The following is a 21,126-nucleotide window of genomic DNA, read 5'->3' on the forward strand; positions in this document are numbered from 1 at the left end:
TTACTTTTATTTATTTATTTAAAAATATAACGTTTTAAACTTTATAATTTAGGAGTTATAACAAATAAAATCCAAAAAATTAAAAATTAAACTTTATAGCTTTAAAAATAACAAATAAAAAATAGAACCCAAAGATTTGAAAAGTAATAATTAAACGCCCATCCTCAACCCATATTAAACTTCAAGAATAATGCAATTTCACTAATTACATGGACTGATATTTATTTTGTTATTTTTAAAACTTTGAGGTGCAAATTTTGAAACTACACAACGTTTAATTTATGACTTTTTGAAATCTCATGGTTTAATTTATTACTTTAGATACAGTAAGATTTTATTTATTACACCCTAAAGTTTTCAAAAATGTAATTTACTCAAAAGGAAATAATACCTAATGAAATAACACAACTTATTGGCCTCTCTCTCTCTCTCTCTCTCTCTCTCTCTCTCTCTCTCCATTTGTATGTATGTATGCATGGATGTATATGTTTGTGTTAAACATCTCATGATAAGGGTAGGGGGATTTAAACCATGAATGTCTCTCTTGGAAGTATCAAGAAGTATCCGTGTGAGTACAAACTTATTTTACATGCATAATGCAATGTAAGAACTTCAATATATGTTTGTTTTGCTTCTCTAAAACATTTTTCCAATACCATCTTTCCGTGGAATGTCTTCATGGACATCCATTCGACTCCAATTCCCAACAAGTGAATTCATCTCTTCAATTTTGTCGAACAAACCCAAAAGTCCACCGGTGTGTATGAATAGGATCTTTCTGCCTTCCCACTTCTTTGGATTCTCAGTCATGTCTTTTATCATTCCATAAGCAGCTTTCCCACTAAAAGAAACGCACAACACAAAAATTCGAGAGTTACTCAAAGCTGCCATGCTTACCCACAATGGGTGTATCAATCAAATCATAATCTCATTAAAGAAAAAATATGCATATATGGGATCTATGGAGTACACAAAACATTATAAAATGCATAAAATGAAAGGCAACCCTACTTGGGAAACACTCGAAGAAAATATAGCCTCTAAAATTTAGAGATCAATAAAACAAATTTGACCAGGAGAAAATAGCAGACATCCAATCATATATCGACATTAAAAACTAGGGCTTCAGTTCCAATACAGAAACTTTGATGTTCACCCTAATGCACTCATGAGTTGCATTCCAAATAACACTACCACAACGCAACCCAATGCATACTTTCTAGCATGCAAACAGATCGATCGCAATTCTAGACATCACCCAAAATATTCTAAACAAATGAAATACCGAAGTCCATAGCTCCTGCCTCTCGGGCAACATCACAGGGGAAATGTTCCGTTCTTTTCCCACTCTACTTGCACATGCAATACCGATCAACTAAAACCACATGATGCTTCCACATATTATCCAATGTCAAAATCTTTCCTAATGCTTTTTTCCATGCAAAGAAAGCCACTGCAGTCGATGCCTTGACCTTTCAAATACTTCTCCAAGGGAAAGTATTAACATCCTCCACTCTTAGTGCCTTATATAAGGTATTAGCTCATTTCCAAATGCACTTTCGTATTGAAAACACTAAAAGAAAATTTTTAGTTCTTATTCTCAAAAAATAAAAATTAGTTTTCTATTGTTTTTAAAAACTGATTCTAAAAACAGTAACCAATTAGGCTCTTAACTTCAAATTCATGGCTCCAGCCTGGTACCCAAACCACTTGGTAGAATAGAGAATATCAAGAAAACATGCCAAATTAAAATTCAAGTTCCTAATCTTTTATTGCTCTAGAAGCTTAAATTCCAATGGATAATGTCATTTGACCAATTAATACACTCCCCCACTGTTGCATCTATATTATGTGCAATTCAAAAGAGCTCGGGCAATGCCTCCTTTAGTAAAGAATCTTTACACCATAAATCATACCAAATGAACTCCCCCCTACATCAAATCTAAGGATTAGAGAATTTAATCCAGCCACTTCTCTAATATGTTTCCATAAGCTTTGTCCATAAGGATTGGGAACTTCTTCAGAGCACCACCTTCACCATTAAATACCCTGCTTTTTATCTACAGGCCTTTGCTAAAGATGATCCCTTCTCACACCATAACCAATTCTTGAACAGGAACTACTAAAAGCTGTTTTTTGACACCCAATACCACGTGTTGCACAGGGGAACAACTGTACTCCAATTAACTGGGTGATATTTAATTAAGTCACGAACACCTTCCCACAAAAAATCTCATTGTTGTTTCTCAAATCTATTAGTTGTACCAGGTAAAGGGAAAAGAGAAAGAAAATATGTTGGGAAGCTTTATTTATTTATTTATAAGTTATACAGACATCCAATGGCTCTTCAACCCATGACCTCACTCTCCACCTAAAATGGAATTATGTTGCAAGCTAGACAAAGTGCTTTTGTTTAACTACATCATGAAATTAGTCGTATTTAGAGCACAAAACTCACACTTCTTGCAGGGTTTGGAAGAGGTCATGATAGGGAGCCTTACTCCCAATTTGTTTTGGAGAGGCTAATCCCCAAACTCGAACCCACGACTTGTTCTCTTGTTGCTTCTGGTGGAAGACACTTGTCATCACACCAAGGCCCAACTTCTTCATAATCAAATAATCAAAGTATAGAATCCAAAATCAAAGAGGACCTTATCCTCATTATCATGATAATTCAACTCTTCCTACCAATCCATCCAAAATTTGTTAGGATCTTTGGCTTTGACACCAAAATAGACTTGAGACTAAAGGGCTGCAATACCAAATCTGTCTGGAAAGCAACTTATAGGGTTTAGGACTACTTGCAAATTTGGATGTATGTTTATAGATAAATAATGCTTTTATTGATGAAGAGAAGCATTTTTTGTATACCAGCTGTATACACAAATTCTTCTAAAGAATTGTACAGGAAAAAAATAAAGAAGAATAAGTCTGAATGAAAGTCTAAAAATCTACCAGTGAATGCCTGTCACTAATTCCCATGCAATGAGACAACTCAAACAAAGATTCCAACTCAATAACTAAAGCCTCTGCTCCATTAAAAGTGCAATTATTCATCTCCCTCCAAGGCATCCACATTAGACATAATGGGGTCCTATTCCACCCCAGATAGCTTCCATTTTTCCCAACCCAATTCCACCATCCAAAGAACAACTCTGCAATGGTCTTTGGCAACACCCAATGGACCACAAACTTAGAAAGAAGTCGATACCAGAACTCAAGAGTTACATCCCTATGCACTAACAAATGGTCCATTGTCTCACCACTAAATCTACACATGCAACACCAGTTCACCAATATGATGCCTCTGAATATGATGTCAAAAATTTTTCTGAGCTGTCCATACAAAGAAAGCTACTTTTTTCAGAGTATTATTACACCAAACTCCCTTACATGGAAAGAACACTCTAGTGGAACCTCTTATGACCTCGTAATAACGATGCAGTTAGGAGAACTTAGGTCTAGTGTATAAGATGGATTTAAGTATAAATTCAAGCAACAAACAACATTAAAACAAAGAAGATAATAAGACTTAAGTTAGAGCAATCAAAAATCAATTTCTAGGCTCAAAGAGCTCATGAAATATTCATAAAATAGATAAGAAAAGGCTGAGTACAACTCAAGCGGCTATTTATAATAGCATTTAGTAACCCTAGAATCCTAGCCTGCAAATCTCTCCCAATTCGTTGGATGCTTTGCCAAAACTACAACCATATGGCCTCCTTACAGCCCTGGTTGTCCATTGCCCGAATCTGGTCCATATTTTTTTAATCAGACAACTCATTGCCATAGCTGATTTCCTTCCACTGCCCATTGCCAAAGATATTTATCCGTCAAAACTTGACTAGAAGTGCGCCATTTTCTCACTCATAAACCCCCAAGTAAAGTTTCTTTCACCTTGCAAGTGTTAGCTCTATCTTCTCTAAAGTAGGATTTTGAGCTGTTCTCACCTTGAAAAAGATCCCAAAGGCACAGATAATTATTGGTAAACTCCCAATTCTACAACAACATATTTTTGCCAGGTCTTCTCTTCCTTCAACCTCCCTAATTGGGACTATTTTGCTCTTCCCCACCCCAGGAGAGTTGATGAGGACAGCACACTTAATTAGATTGGATTTCTTACGTAGTTGGATTTGTTTGGGATTCCTCTTATTATTTTTGAGATTAGATAAGTATTAGTATTTGAGTTCGGTTAAAATTAGTTTTGGTATGTTGTTATCTTTATCTCTACCTCTATTTAAGAGACTGATTTATTTGTATTGAAAGATAGACGTGATTAATGAAATTCAGATAGGATATTTTTCCAATTGTTAGGTCCTGACTCCTGACGCCTTAGGTGTTGATTCCTAAGGGTCCTTAGGTCCTTACCCAAATTCACTTTTAGGCCTAGACCCACTTGAAAAGACTAGAAAAAACTTGGATGTAAAGATGTTCAAAATATCTTCACAAAAAAGTATGGTGTCATCAACAAATAAGAGAGGATAAATAAGCAAGCTATTATCCGAGTTATTCCCAACTTGAAAGCATGAGGCATAACCCTGTTCCACAGCTTTCACCAACATTCTACTTAGAATCTCAATATTAAGAATAAAAAACAATGGTGAAAGGAGGTTATGTTGCCTTAATCTCCTGGAGCTTTAAAAAAGCCGATGGAGAGCGATTGACCAACAAAAGAGCAATATGGTTATACATATGATTGAGGTTTTTAAGTGGATAGTGATGGGACACAGTAAATTTTTACATAATTTTTCACGTTTGGGTTTTTCACATTACCTTAAATTAAAACGTTCACCACCAATACAACTTTGCCATACAATATAACACAAGCTCCGTGCAAATGATGTATATGTAAAACATTTTTTCCTGCTTATCATGAAATAATACTTATCTTTCTCTAGCCAAAAACTGATCTTATTAGTTGAGGAATCTCCTGTAATAATCACCTGTGTGAAGAAAGATGAAGGTTTGCAAAATATTATACCTGTATACTGGATCAAGAACAACACCAGTTGCTGAAGCAACTTCCTTAACAAATTTAAGCTCCTCAGGGGTGTTAATTGCATAGCCCAGACCTTTGGCCTGTAAGAAGATAATAATAAATTTAATTAAACAGCATCCTCAGCCTGATTACTGAAGTAGGAAAATTCATACGGATAACATGTGTGAGTGAATTGTTAAATTATTGATTGTCCCAAAAAGCTTAAGCTATTGGGATATGACAAATTTAATTATTTAACCACAGACTTCTAACGCTCCCCCTCACACGTGGGCTCAAACTCCCCCTTTTAATAGGTGAGGGCAAACACGTGGGATTTTAACTAAGACGTAGAGTGGAGGAGACAAGGATCAAACTTTGGATCTCAGCATTAATTTTCCAGATTGAGCAGAAACAAACTATTTCCATGAGGGTACAGTAGAATATGTGAAAAGTATGAATGCAACACCCTCCCACCCCACCAAACCCCAAAAAAAAAAAAAAAGGTGCTAGAATACCAACCAATGTTCTAAAGAAATTTGTAGACATAGGTGCATGCCTTCACATACTCATGCACCATTATGTTGAAGAAAAAGAGAATGATATATTATAGAAAAGGAGGAGCTTGAAAATCAAGAATGTTAGCCAGTGGATTATTCATTCCATTTATATGGAAGAGGTGGTTGTAATAGGATAATGAATATTCTAATGGTGACAGCTGGTAGGGACACCTAACCACTTGAATATTCAGGCTCTTTTAGAAGAGTACCACTCATCCAACATGGGTATAACCCCTATAACACAACATTATCTTTCTAACTCTCTAAGGCATTACAACCCACCGACCTACATCAAATAAGAAAAAAAATTGTTTCCTTTCCATTTATGTAAAACTAGAGGGCAGGCAATACAATTAATGCAGCCATATAATTCATGTTTATTGAAAAGCTCTCTCTCTCTCTCTCTCTCTTTGATTGTTAAGTTACACACGCACCAAGTGGGGCAAATGACAGCAGCTCATCAATGAAACAGAAAGATACAGTTTCATAAAGGACCTCTGCTAATATACTTAAACACTCACATTTTTAATGTTAACAATATCATGTGAGTCAACACCTGCTTCAAGTCCATCAAGTAGGCCTTGAACAAAGTCGTAGAAGTAATCAGGGTCATCACAAACTGAGAATGCATGGACCTACAAATGGTGAAATGTAGAATTGAAATTAATTGATAGGTCAAGAACAGCAAATAAGAAACTACATTGACAAGGACAAACCTTTGACTTTAGTGTACTCAGCCATGATCCCAATGATAGACCAGCAATTGTGCCCCCACTGAAATTCAACACTATTACATATTAAATGGGTAGACGTAAAATCATGACAACTCTCCCCACAAATAAAAATTTAAGCTGAATAATCATTGTGAGGTAGAAAGTCCCATATAAGTTTGCTAGAACAAAACCAACTTTTCTTTGAAGGAGTGCCAACATAAGTTGCTATAACAAAAAAGTAAAATGTATAAATTAATTTAAAAGGAAATCTAGCTCAGTGAAGTCATTTCGGTTGCATAGAGTCACTAACTAGGCAATGGAAATTCATAGAGGTGTGTTGGTACCAAACATAAAAATAAGGTGGTGTCTACTCAACTTGGTACTGATGTAATATGAATGGTTTCAATCCTAAGAATAAGAATTAGGGAGACATTGATGATTTTACTTCTTAGTAGAATAAAAATAAAGACTTATGAAAAAACTTAAAAAGAAAATTATTGGAACAAATCCTAAACTCATGACAGCCATTATATTACAAAGTACACCTAACATATGGAAAGATAACTTTAGTCCTTGCTACTTAAATTGGCACCAAATCTTTCCTTAATTGAATCTATGCCCAAGAAATGGCTGATTGTGCCATGGACTCAACCTGCTCACTTTCTAGAACTTTATCCTCTATAGTCAACATGTGAAACTGCAAAAAAGCATATTGTGGCATCAGATTTTCAATTGCATTACCAATCACTGGTTGCACATTAACCATAGCTTAATGTATGACAGATTCAGGGAACTCTGCCTGCTGATGGTCTACCACCTTTTGGGTTTAAATTTGTGGCTTCAGGGATTATGAGTAGTATCTAGAATTTGTCAATTGAGTAGTGTTTGGAAAAGATAGGGTTCAAGGGATGAAGAGTGGCTGAAACAGAGAAGGATAGGTAGCACAACTTTTGGGTGTAGCAGCAGAAATAAGGATTTAAGGGATTGTTTTAAAAGGTGATTTGAAATTCCAAAGTTTGGGAAAAGTTAGACCCTTTGAGGTTTCAAATCTGTCCTACATCAAGGCTCTTCCACAGAAGTAGAAGTTTTGACCATTTTATGGAGTCCCTGTTATGAAGGAAAAAACTGTAAATTTGATTTTAATGGTGCCTCAGTAAAAATAAAATATCATATAATAACTGAGATTATGACATGCTGGCATAAGCTTTGGATGTAGAAGTGCAGTATTATAGGCTAGGAAGAAAGTAGGAATATAAGAGATTATGATAGTTGAGGCACCACATCTCACCAGTCAAGTCGCACTTTGAGATCTAGACTCTTGTGGAATCTATCTACTTTTTGTTTTTCTTTTTGACAAGTCAATTATATTAATACTAAATATTAATGTTATGAGTAATAGGGGCAAAACAATAATTCATGTACTTCTTTATATATAAATAATATTTTATGTGTTAGGGTTGACTTATCAAACCCTAAACACCTTCACCATAAACAACATGGTATCAAGTTGAATCATACATTAGACTTTTGTTTAGACTTTTGTTGGGAGTTGTATGGTAAACCCTCAGCTCACCAAGCTAGTTTTCAAGTTGAAGAACCGCCTTCATAGTCACTTCCACCAACATTCAGAGTAGTTTCTATTCTTGAAGAAGAGTATAATCGCTTCTCTTCTCTGCATTCCAACTCTGTTGGGTCTGATTCTACTGCCACTTTGGCTCAACAAGGTACTTCCACTGCTTGTCTTGCCACTCAGGTCCCTTGGGTCATTGACTCAGGTGCTACTAATCATATGACAGGTACTTCAGGTTTACTCTCTAACCTTGAGCAATCTAGTAGTCTTCCCAATGTTACATTGGCAGATGGCTCAGCCACTACAGTTTCTGGTTTGGGCACTGCCAATTTTAGTCCTAATCTCTCTCTCTTCTGTCTTATATATTCCTTTTAACCTTTTGTCAATTAGAAAGCTTACTAAAATTTTGAATTGTGCTGCCATTTTTTTATCCACTCATTGTATCTTTCAAGATCTCAAGACGAGGAAGATTATTGGTGGAGGGCATGAAGCCGGTGGACTTTAGTACCAGGATTGATGTGGTTCTTCCCGTTTAGTGACTTCTCATTTGTCTATCTCACCTCTTCAGCATCATTGTCACCTTGGTCATCCATCTCTCTAGAATTTGAAGTCATTAGTTCCGTCATGTTGTCAAATTGAGTCTTTACAATGTGAAGCATGCCAGTTGGGTAAACACCATAGGGTACCTTTTGCCTCTAGGCGTGAGAGTCGTGTTAGTAGTCCTTTTCATTTAGTTCATTCTGATATTTGGGGTCCAATAAACACTCCCTCATTGTTGGGATTTAGATATTTTGTCATTTTTGTTAATGATTATTCTAGAGTCACCTATCTTTATCTTATGAAAGAACAATCTGAATTGTACTCAATTTTCAAATCATTTTATATGGAAATAAAGACTCAGTTTAATGCATCACTTCGTATTTTTCAGTCTGATAATGCTCGTGAATATTTTCATACATCTTTGTCTCAATTTTTTGATGACCATGGTATAATTCACCAATCTTCATGCCCCCATACTCCACAACAAAATGGTGTTGCTAAACACAAAATGCGTCATTTGTTAGAGGTCACTCGTGCCTTAAAGTTTCATATTTGTATTCCCAAATCATATTGGAGTGATGTTGTTCTCACTTGCCTGTCATCTAATTAATCGTAGGCCTTCCACTGTTCTAGGTGGTCAGATCCCTTATACTGTGCTCTCTCCTGATGCACCTTTGTTTCATCTATCTCTTAAGATCTTTGGTTGTGTGTGCTATGTTCATATCTTAGGTCCAAGGAGTGACAAACTTGATCCTAGATCCATTAAATGTGTTTTTCTTGGGTATTCTTGTACTTAAAAGGGATACCGATGTTACTCACCTACTCTTCATCGTCATTTCATTAGTGCTGATGTCACATTTGATGAATCTCAATCCTATTTCTCTCCTTCGGTTGCTAGTGACAGTTCTCCTCCTTATCTTCCTCTTCTACCACTTGTGTCTCCTATTGAATCTCCTCAGAAACCACTCCAAGTATATTGTCATTGGCAGAAACCTCCAACAGAGACTTCTTCCCTGCCTAGTGATCTGCCTCTTGATCCTGCCTCTCTTCCAATTGCTTTGCGCAAAGGTAAGCGTTCTTGTACCTCTCACCCTACCTCTCAGTTTGTCTCTTATGGTCACTTGTCTTCATCTCTTCATGCCTTTACCACATCCTTGAATTCTACTGTTGTTCCTAAGTCTGTCCAGGAGGCTATGTCCATCTTTGGTTGGAAGTTTGCTATGGAGGCAGAAATGTCTGCCCTGTCTGAAAAATGCTACTTGGTCTTTAGTTACTCGTCCTCTAGAGAAAACTACTCTTGGTTGTCGTTGGGTGTACACTATGAAGTATTTGCCTGATGGTTCTATTGAGCGTTTGAAGGCTCGCTTAGTTGCCAAAGGGTATACCCAGACATACGGTGTTGACTATGCCGAGACATTCTCACTTGTTGCTAAAATTTCTTTTGGCTGGATTTTAATCTCCTTGGCTGCTAATTTGGACTGGCCATTATTTCAGTTAGATGTTAAAAATGCCTTCTTGAATGGCGATTTGAATGAAGAGGTGTATATGGAGCACCACTTGGGTTTGTTGCTTAAGGGGAGTCTAGAAAAGTGTGTAGGTTGCATAAGGCCATCTATGGTCTTAAACAATCTCCCAAAGCTTGGTTTGGTAAATTCAGTGAAGTAGTATTAAAATTTGGATTACGACATCGCCACTCTGATCACTCTGTGTTTTCTCATACCTCTGATAGAGGAAAGATTTTGTTGATAATATATGTTGATGATATTATAATCAATGGTGATGACAAGTAGGGTATTGATGATTTGAAAAGATACCTTCAAAACTCCTTTCGAACTAAGGATTTGGGTAAACTTCGTTATTTCTTGGGTATTGAGGTAGCACGATCTAAAGAAGGCATCAGTATATCACAAAGGAAGTATGTGTTTGATATTTTGGAAGAAATTGACTTGTTTGGATCTAAACCAGTGGAGACTCCTATGGATCCTAATGTCAAACTGTATGAAGATTAGGGGGAGCTGTTACCTAATCCTAAGAGATATCGTCGTATGGTTGGTAAACTGAATTATCTCACAATTACTCCAAATATAACATTTGCAGTTAGTGTTGTGAGCTAGTTTATGAAAGATCCTCGCCTTCCACAATGGGAGGCAGTTATTCAAATTGTGAGGTATCTTAAAGCACATGCAGGCCGTGGTCTTTTGTATAAAGCTAATGGTCACCTATGGGTAGAAGCCTACATTGATGCTGATTAGGCTGGATCACCATTAGATAGAAAATCCACTACTAGGCATTGCACTTTTTTGGGAGGAAATCAAATTACTTGGAGAAGTAAAAAAAAAAACAGTTGTTGCCAGATCTAGTGTAGAGGCTAAGTATAGAGCCATGGCACACACATCATGTGAGCTTATGTGGATTAAGCATTTACTTGAGGAATTAAGATTTGTTGTGAAGCTGCCTATGACTATACATTGTAATAATCAAGCAGCAATTTACATTTCCTCCAATCCTATGTTCCATGAGCGAACCAAGCATATTGAAGTAAATTGTCATATTACTCGGGAGAAAGTAGAAGATAGTGTAATTGCTACTCCATATGTTTCTACAAGAGTCCAGATTGTTGATATGTTTACCAAAACTTTATGTAAGACTCGTTTGGGTTTATTTTTTACAAGCTAGGATTGTATGATATATATTCTCCAGCTTGAGGGGGAGTGTTATGAATAATAGGGGCAAAACAGTAATATCATGTACTTATTTATATATAAATAATATTTTATGTGTTAGGGTTGACTTATCAAACCCTAAACACCTTCACCGTAAACAACAATTACAAATAGTACAATGGGTAAAAAATGGAGTATACAAGCTGTATACCCATAAGTAACCCAGCAAAATTAAGAGTAGAAAGAGTATGAAATTACACAAATTTGAAAGTCTCTACTCCCATCCAAGGACATCCAAAAGAAAGAATTCCAACAAATTGGGATTTTAACCTCTCAATATACAATTCTAACCCATCAAAGGTCCTACGACACTACAGTTCAAACCCTATTTCTAAAAGGAATAGGTCTATGACACTAGCATTGAAGAACTCCTCTCCCTACTTTAGGCATCACCCACTTTACTACCAAAACCACAAATATGAAATACCATAACTTCCTTACCATCAGGCAATGCAGACCAAGTGATCAACATGCTCTTCATCATGTTTGCACATCACATTGACTCACAATGAACATAACTTGTTTCATAAGATATAAGATATCTATAACGAGTATCAATGCCAAAAAAACCATCCGCACAAAGAAAGCCACCCTCAAAGGAGCCTTCACCCTCCAAATTTCCTGCCAAGGGAAATCTGAGACATCATTCTCTCTCAATGCCTTATAGTATAAGCAAACACGAAAACACCCATTTTTGCTTAATTTCCAAAACGCCTTGTCCTTCATATCCACACTTATTTGGGTAGAATACATCCCCTCAAAAAAATTAATGAATAACTCCAGTTCCAATCCTAAGCATGCCTCACAAAAATTGAATTCCAATGCACTCAACCATTTGTCATCTCTATATACTTGTTGACCCTAGCATTTTTATTCATAGCAAGCTGAAATAGTTAAAGGAATAAGGACAGTAGGTTAGAGTTGGAGAACCAATTATAATGACTCTTTTGCCATCCCCAAACCACCCTAAAACTAACAAACCTACACAAGCTATATCATCCCTCTCTAATGGACTTCAAACTACTAGCCTATGTATTGTACAAATTGAACTAGAAATCTAATCCCCCTCTCCTTCATATTTTAACGTCACTACCTGCTTCCAAGAATGATTATTCTTTCAGGTGAACCTCCATAGCCACTTAACTATCATTGCTTAAGTAAATGTACTCAATTTGATTATTTTAAATAATTCAAATTTTTATTCTTTAATATTGTGTTTTTATAATAAGATATAAATTTAAAAATCTAAGTATATCCAAATAACATAAATGTCAACTCTCGAGAATTTTAATTCTTGAGTTTAAAGAATTTATAATTGTTGAGATTAAAAATTGTCAACAACTGAACAGACCCTAATATTACATGCACCTAGCTTCTTTGGAACCCAAGTTATCAATGAAGCACATTTACCTCCTCTCAAAAGATCCCTCCATATGAAACTCATGTAAATACTTCATCATGTCTTCTTTTATCACTTCCCAACATCTTTGGAAGAAGGCTACGAAGAATCTGCCAGGAAAAAGGGCCTTATCTTTTTTTGATAGGTGAAAAAGGGCCTTATCCGCACTCATAGATTTAAAAACTAAGAGAACTTTATCCTCATCAAATAAACTCTCAAGCCATTCACTCTCTTCATCCCAGCAAACTCAAGGCCTTCCACCTTAGGCTGCCAATCAATGGGGTCTTTGTACAAACCTTTAGTCAAAACTAAACCATACACATCAATATTACCAATAAAATTTGATCATCTGCACCAATTGACCAATCTGTGAAAAAATTTCATGCTATCATCTCCTCCCTTCAACTGTAATGCCCTGGAGTTTTGTCTCCAACCATTTTCTCCATCAAAGCAATCTTCTTTAACAGAGTATTCAAATCATGTTTGCTCCTTTCTTCATCATTCAAGCCACCCTCCTCCTTTAAATCAAGCCTCAACAACTCATCTATAATTTTGTTTTTCTGCACATCAATATCTCCACAATCCTCCTTACTCCACTTTTTCAGATCACCTTTCACTTTGAAAAGCTTCTTTGTCCGGACAAAACTAGCAGAGTCCATCACCCTATGGCCTTCCCACCAAATTTTCACATTTTCCGCAAAAGCAGATACTTTTAGTCACATGTTCTCAAAACTAAATGAACACTAACCTGTACTCAACCCAGCTAGACAGTATGATCATCTAACTCTAAATGTGCCAACAACCTCTGAACTATTCCTTCCACATCAATGACACCCAAAAAACAATCAATGTGAGAAAGAGACAGTTGGTCCTGGTTACCCAAGGAGAAAAAGGCCCTATAATGGAAAGTCTTACAACTCAAGTACATTAATAAATTTGGACAAGCCTTGTATTGCTTGTGGAAAAAGTCTGGCAATTCCATCTTTCACATAGAAGTCACAACACATTGAAATTCCCCTAAGCACCAAGCTACATCTCACCTCCTTCCAACACCATTTAGCCCTTACCATAGATTTGACCTCATCCTACATCATTTGGGCCATAGACAACTGTAGTCCACTCAAAATCACCTTCCACGTTTCTAAACATTCACAAAACCTAGAGAATTCACCTACTACATAGTCAACTATCTCTACTAAACGTTTATCGAACATCAACAATATTCCACCAGCACTCCCAACTGCCCCCAACACCCACCAATTTACCAATGGACATATACTCCTTAGTATTTCTTTAGTCGTGATTTCTATTTTGGTTTCTTGTAGATAGATTGTCTCCTCTTTATTCACATAACATAGTCTCTGCCCCCATACATTTTCATTGATCATTAAGACCCTCTCACATTCCATTTGTATCCTTGTCCATGCAATGTCAATAGCCCATACCCTCTTCCAGGGTCACCTCTTCCCCTGATATGCCCTACCCTGTACAACATAATTTATAGGTAAGTTTAGTTAATAGCTTTTACTATTTTTTTTTTTTTTTTAAATGTAATTTTCAATAATTTTATTTAGAGTGTGCTTATTTTTTGCTTGATTTAGATGTTTTGTATTAATATTTTTAAGTGGTAAAAAAAGGGTGTTATTTAATATCTATATAAAAAATATATATTGGAAGATTTGTGATTTTCTGTACAAGCCAAATGCAGAAAAGAGAGAAAAAAAACTCAAAACATTTTCAAGAACGCAAAGAAACACCAGAAAACAAGCAGATTTCCCTCAATGTAGCATGACCTTTTAAAATTCTAAAGACATAATGACAACAAAACATATTCAACGAGTTAAAGACAGGTCTTAGAAAACAGGCTAACAAAATGGACTAATGGGCCTTCTTTGGGTTTAAATTATCCCATATCACTAATTAAAGAGAAGTTGAGGGGGGGGGGGGGGGGGGGGGGGGGGGGGGGGGGGGGGGGGGAGGGGAGAGGAGGAATTGTTGGCAGCGGAAAATATTAACAGATGGAATAGAGTGGAACCTTCCACAGGCTACAACAATATCATCAAATTTTATTTGGCTAGTCCCAATCTGAAGTTGCTGCTCAATCTCCCGGATCGCTTCAATATAACCCCTGAACAGAACAATATCATATGAAAAAGTTAGCATGGAGAGAGCAATTATAATAAGATTAGAACAAGAAATTAAGGAAACTTGTGGGACAAAATATAGACCCTGAACAAAACAATATCACATACAAAACTTAACATATAGACAGCAATTATAATAAGATCTGAACAGGAAATCCTTATTAAAAAACAAGATTTGAAAAGGAAATCAAAGGAAACTTGTGGGGGAAGAAGAAAAGGACAGAACTCAGCATGAAAGAAAGAGATTTTAAGTGCAAATTTATAGGGAAGTGCACAACCACACAAACTGTTTGTTCTTTTTATCACACACAAAAAGAGAGAAAAGGAAGAAAAGATGAGAGAAGTAATTAAGAAAAATTGGCAACTAGTACTTCAGATCCCTTTTCAATTTTCTAGAATAATTTATTACAAAGATGCCAAGTGGGCATCACCAAACTACACACAATATTCAGAAGTGGAATGCCTAATGGAGAGTCAAAGGTGACTAAAACTGACCTTGGGCCCCAAAACAGCCAAAACACAATAATTATACAGTAGCAGAGCACCTAGGTCACAAACTTCCTCATGGAGCCCAAAATCTACAAGGAAAAAAAAAAGCAGAAGACAAACCAAAACCCAACCTGAAACTCTTTGGAAAATCAAATCAGCCTGATCATTATTAAGAAACCTAATTGGAAAGTCCTTGGAATCTAGGGGATTCCAAGAGCTCACAGGAGCAAAAACTTTTCACCATTTCCACCACCTTATTGCTGCCATAAAAAAAAAAAAATTTTAAAAACACTATTAAACAATCAACTCTTTTGATTCCTTCCATGTACGCAAAGCATAAAAACGTGTGCTTTCCCCTCTCAAACTAAATAAAATAAGATTTACCCAAAAAAAGAGTGCTTGAGACCAAAAAAATCATTCAGCTATCAAAGACCATTCAGCAAAACAGAAGACAGACCAAACCACTGATGCAGGTTGATAACAACTGAAAATTGAACAATTAACTGTGCGACCTAACAACAAATAATCCACCATTTAACCAAAGCTATTGACACAGGACAACTAGAACAAAATGAAACAATAGGAAAGTAAAGATATATGACCTATGAGTCAGTACCTAGGCCTGACTTAGAGTCAGCACCTAAGGTGATACTGAAGTCAGCACCAAACCAAAGAGAGACCAAAAGGCCATTTTTTTCATCTACCAAAATATCAACTATCTCCAAAAGGAGTACAATAGTTTGCTTATAAATGATTGCTAAACCCTAGTTCTAAATGACGTAGGAAATCCTAATTGCAATATTACAAAAAAAACCTTGCTTCCAAATATTAAAATACTAATAGCCTAATAAACTACTAGGACCTAAAACATAAAAGTACAATTGACTGGCAAACATAAATAATACTAAATAAAAATCTTCTTGCATTTCCTGCATCAGCTATAGCCTCTGGTTCAATTGGTCCCTCATAAAATCTCATCCAACAAGGATGTTGACATAATCATATATTAGGAGGAAGAAGCATTGAAAAAGTTGGCACTCCTTTCCCACAGATTCCTGCCAGAGACCAAAAAGTAGACTGGGAAACAACTTCAGTCACAAAGGACAGGGCACCCTTCCTCCTCACTGCATCATAAACTAAAATAAAATAATTTTTTTCCAGAAAGTAGATGAAATCTGGAAATTCTTCATCACCACATTTCTTTTGTTGGAACAAAGACCAAGGACCAGACGATTTCCAGGAAAAGAAATTGGCAAGCTATTGCCTATCTGTCATCAAATAAGGATGTGGAAATTGGTTCCTAAAGGGAAAATCACAAGACCTCCTATAAATTCAGAACTTCAATTATTCCTCGCCACAAAGTAGATCCTACTTTTGAAATGTACCTAAAACAACCCCACCCTTCCCCCCCCAAACCCCCCCCCCCCCAAAAAAAAAAGAAAAGCAAATAATAATACAGAAAATTAAATGATTACAACAACCAAGCTCCTAACAGGCAAAACAAGAAGCCATATTTTGCAACTACAAACTCACCACTCCCTTCCAGATTCATACATACATACATACATATACATATATATATATATATATATATATGTTTGTGTGTATGTGTGTGTGTGTGTGAATCCAAATTGTTCTTTACACTTTGTCCCTCACAACAGTTACTGTGTAAACAAAGAAACACAAACTAAAAAATATATTTCCCAAGATTTGGTAAAATATTCTAGAGTCACCCTATGGCCATGAAATTTGCAGCATAACCAGGATTACTTAAAAGTCTACTCGCATGCTTTCCCAAGTCTTCTTTCAGGTATCAAACAGGTTCCAATGGTCTTTGACCAGAGACCAATTTGATACAGTGTAAAACATAAGATATTAATTATTTCATTTCAAGTAGCTTACAAGGAAAGTTTACTATAATTTTCAAATTACAACATTATTACTCCCAAACAATAGAATCAAATGGAAAAATAGAATAACATAGACATCAGTGACCCAATCTCACCAGGTCCCTAGGGAGTTTGATCCACCAACAGGAATAACATATGGCCTTCTTCCTTCATTTAGCAGCTTTTCTTTTAAGAGATTAGTAAGAGTCTGAGATTAAAGTTCATATGAGCAAAGAAAATTACTAAGTATATTAGCAATGGAAAAAAGTACCAGTTTATTAATATCCCAAAAATAGATATTGGTAAACAACAGTAATATAGTCTGTCATATGTAGCTTAGGAGAGTCTATAAATCAGTAGACAATGTGTTATCTCAGCTGATTGCTTGAGGTAACACAAATTTCATTTTACTAGTTCAGCCACATAGAATCACTCCAATGGTCAAAAGCAAAAAGGATGACTAAAAAAATATCGAAGGAAAACATCGTTGATACGGCATGGCTAACTTGTCCATTTAGTAACTATGATCATTCAAAACAAGGTTCTAGAGAGAAAAAGTAAAAATGAAAGAAGGCAAATCAATGAATTAGATACCTTATAACATTTACACGATCTTATGGATATAGAGTCGTCATTGACAGCAATCAGGGGAGCAGATAATGAGAGGACAAACAGAAAGGAAAAAGGAACTGTAAGAGAAGTTTCCTAGCAGAGAATCTCACTTATTTTCTACCATTCTACTGAAGCAGAAAGATTCTTTTTTTTTTTTTTCTTTCTCTTAATCGCATCCTTAACTAGTAAAGAAAGATTCACATCTGTTAGAATTATGATTAAAGTAATTAAATTCACCATTCTAATAGCTCAAGCTTTTAGGAGAATTCATAGTTTATAGTGGTCTCATTATATTTGAACATTGTCTCCTCTCTACCTCCCACTTAAAAATCTCACGTGTTTGGCCCTACTTATTAAGGGAGAGTCAGGGTCTCTTGTGAGAGGGAGTGTTAGAATTATAGTTAAATGATTGAATGATAGTTTAAGCTTTTGGGGCAATTGGTTATTTGTCAATATACTTTTGCCCTAAATCTTGTACGATCGGTCAACAAGGTCAATGAAAAGGGTCCTTGCTACTTATTGCTTTTGTGAAAATGTTCTAGAATACTTATGGAGAAATCCATTAGTCCTGAAAACTAACTTGAAGGTATGAATTCAAGTAGGACTGGACTTGACTTGACTTTAGGTATGAATTCAAGGAGGTTTTTGAAGTTGAGATGTAAAAAGTAGTAACAGCAAAGTAAGAAACGCATGGCAGTAAAATGAAATGCATTGGCACAGAACAAACAGACCACACTTCCGAGTTTTGCATATTCTTCTTTTGAAATAAGGTCAACATGAGCTCCTACTAAACGCTCAACCAGGAGATTGCCAGTCAATCCAGGGTCTTTGTCCACAAGGACCTGCAATTTTTTATCATGGTATAAGAAGAAGATGATGATAATAATAATAAAAGAAAAAATGATGGTTGTTGAGTGTTGGACCTTAGAAGTTCGTAGTATGATAAAGCAATCAAGATGAAGATATTTGGCAGCGACAGCAGTAGCACGGCAGTGGTTGCTCTGGATGCCTCCGATTGTGATGACACAGTCAGCACCCTGTGCCACCGCTTCTGCCATCAAAAACTCCAATTTTCTCACTTTGTTTCCACTCAATTGCATTCCTGAAAGGTCATCACGCTATATATATACATATACATATACATATACTCAGCAAGCAAGCAAGCAATTGGATTGATTGGTTGGTTGGTTTTGTCATATAGATAGAAAAAGAAAGGAAATTCTTCACCTTCAACCAGACCTCGGTGTTGTTCGGCAAATTAGGAAGGTTCCATTTGTGAATTGGAGTGGGAAGCTGAAAGGAACAAAAACAAAAATTGAAAACAATTCCGAAATCCAATATAATTCTAATAAAAGAGAGTTAAGAGTTTTGTTTACGTGGGCAAGAGAGAAGATGTGAGAAGGGATAGGATTGAGATGAGAGGCCCACTGAGGAGGGACGTAGGGTTTGCTGGAGAGGAACTCCATGCTCCCCCTCGTTGCCTGCTTCTGCTGCTGTTTTGAAACCTCGTCCTCCATTATGATTGTGTTTATGTGGGTTTCAGATTCAGACTGACTTTTTAATATGATATTAGTGCGTGAAGAAGAAGAAGAAGATGAGAAAGAGAGGCGTTGGGGCCTGAAGAATAACAATAAGATTTTGTTCATACGATTCGGATGACTCAGAGGGCGGACTGCCCAACGCCTGCTGCTGCTGCACAGCATTTCATTTCTTCTTTACATCATTCGTTCATCGACTGTTTTTAACTATTTTCTTTTTTAAAATGAATTTTGATAGCTTTTTGGTACTTCATTTTGGTCTCCAAAATTGAAAAATCGTTCTTATTTTATTCCCTTGACATACATGGCTGATGTACTGCACCTTTGGCAAGCATAAAACTAACATAGCCATTAAAATAATACTAGTCGCTAACCCGTGCAATGCATGGAAAAATTATTAGAAAATAATAAAGCATACATATATTAAAAGACAATTAAGTTGTGTGCTTGCAAGGGATACATATCTAAATAGTTCTTGCAGTAGAAATAAAAGTCTTATCTTTGAGATAAAGAACTGATGTAAACAAACTAACCTTACATAAAACAAATAAAAAAAAAAATATAAAACTGATGTCACGGGAAATTCAGCCACATAGTAGTAATATATAAATCTCTTAAAACCTAAATCTAAACCTAAACACAAGGACTAAATATATAAACAAACTAACCTTACAAAAGCTGAACTTTATAAGCTAAAATCTATACTGTGAGTTGTAGATCTTGAATGCTATACCGTGCGTTTAGGGCTTCCTACATCTGGAGAGAGCGAGAGTTTGCAGAAACCAAAGAAAATCTCTCTATAACTTAAGAAACATAATATACTAAAATCAAAGAGATATAATTTTCAGAGAACAAAATATTATAAATAATTTAAAAGAATTTTGGTTTAATTCTTGAACATCGCAACTCCATAAAATTCATACTAATAATAATATTTTATGATAGCGCAGTTAGAATTTTGGTTTAATTCTTGAACACTGAATTGGAAATTGATTATATGAGTATTCAATGGTGAACAAAGTACTATGTATTAATTAATATATAAACAAAACTAACCTTACAAAAGTTGAACTTTATAAGTTAAAATCTATACCGTGCATTGTAGATCTCGAATGCTTTAGGGCTTCCTATGTCTGGAGAAAGAGAAAGTTTGTAGAAACCGTGGCTTTATATGTCTTAACTTGAGAAAGGGGTAAGGTTGCTAGGGTTTTGTAGATCTTGAATGCTTTAGGGCTTCCTACATCTGGAGAAAGAGAGAGTTTGCAGAAACCGTGGCTTTATATTTCTTAATTTGAGAGAGGGGTAAGGTTGTTAGGGTTTTGAGGAGTTATAATTTTTATTTATTTTTTATTTTTTAAATATTGTGCTAACGTGGAAAATTGTGGTGCCAGCAAAGGCTTCAGTTTTATATATATATATATATATAGATTAGAAATATATTTGGCATTTACAAAATGTCACATCAACATCCATTGTAAGCTTTTAAATTTAAAATAATAATAATTAACTTATCAATTTTAACCCCAAAAAAAAAAAAAAAAACACTTCAATTCATTTCAGTTTTCTAACTTTTTTTTTATTCTTTCTTAACTACCAAACACAAAGACGCAATAATCTCTCTCACTCTCTCTATTTCTCTCAATCTAACCCAAATTAACTTCTCTCTAAGGTTTTGGGATATGCTTTGATTAGTGGGGGTTGAAGTGGTTATAGGATCTAGGTTTGATGGGTTTGATCTGGATTAGAGAGAGGGTGAGAGGTTGAGATTTGTTTCATTTGGGTTAGAGAGAGAGAGAAGCTAAGATCAGTTTGATCTAGGTTTTAGAGAGGGAGAGAGCAAATGAGATTGGTTTGATTTGAGTTAGAGAAAGATATGCTGAGATCAGTTTGATTTGATTTAGAAAGAGAGGCCAAGATCGATGATTTATTGGGTGAGGTTGAGATCAGTGGTGGTTGTGAAACGGAAACAAAGAT

At 35.7% G+C, this 21,126-nt stretch overlaps 1 protein-coding gene across 1 annotated transcript; it reads right to left on the reverse strand.

Annotated features, from left to right (window-relative positions):
- Positions 1–521: 521 nt before the first annotated feature.
- LOC126702839 (bifunctional D-cysteine desulfhydrase/1-aminocyclopropane-1-carboxylate deaminase, mitochondrial) lies at positions 522–19,374 on the reverse strand. Its single transcript, XM_050401696.1, has 10 exons — positions 18,991–19,374; positions 18,842–18,907; positions 18,538–18,732; positions 18,346–18,456; positions 17,119–17,210; positions 14,516–14,608; positions 6,252–6,309; positions 6,057–6,170; positions 4,982–5,079; positions 522–841 (listed from the first exon to the last, which is right to left on the reverse strand). The coding sequence occupies exons 1-10, from the start codon at positions 19,315–19,317 to the stop codon at positions 637–639; spliced, it is 1,359 nt and encodes a 452-aa protein (XP_050257653.1). The 5' UTR covers positions 19,318–19,374; the 3' UTR covers positions 522–636.
- Positions 19,375–21,126: the final 1,752 nt, after the last annotated feature.

This window comes from Quercus robur, chromosome 10 (genome assembly GCF_932294415.1).
Source record: "Quercus robur chromosome 10, dhQueRobu3.1, whole genome shotgun sequence".
NCBI classification, from domain to species: domain Eukaryota; kingdom Viridiplantae; phylum Streptophyta; class Magnoliopsida; order Fagales; family Fagaceae; genus Quercus; species Quercus robur.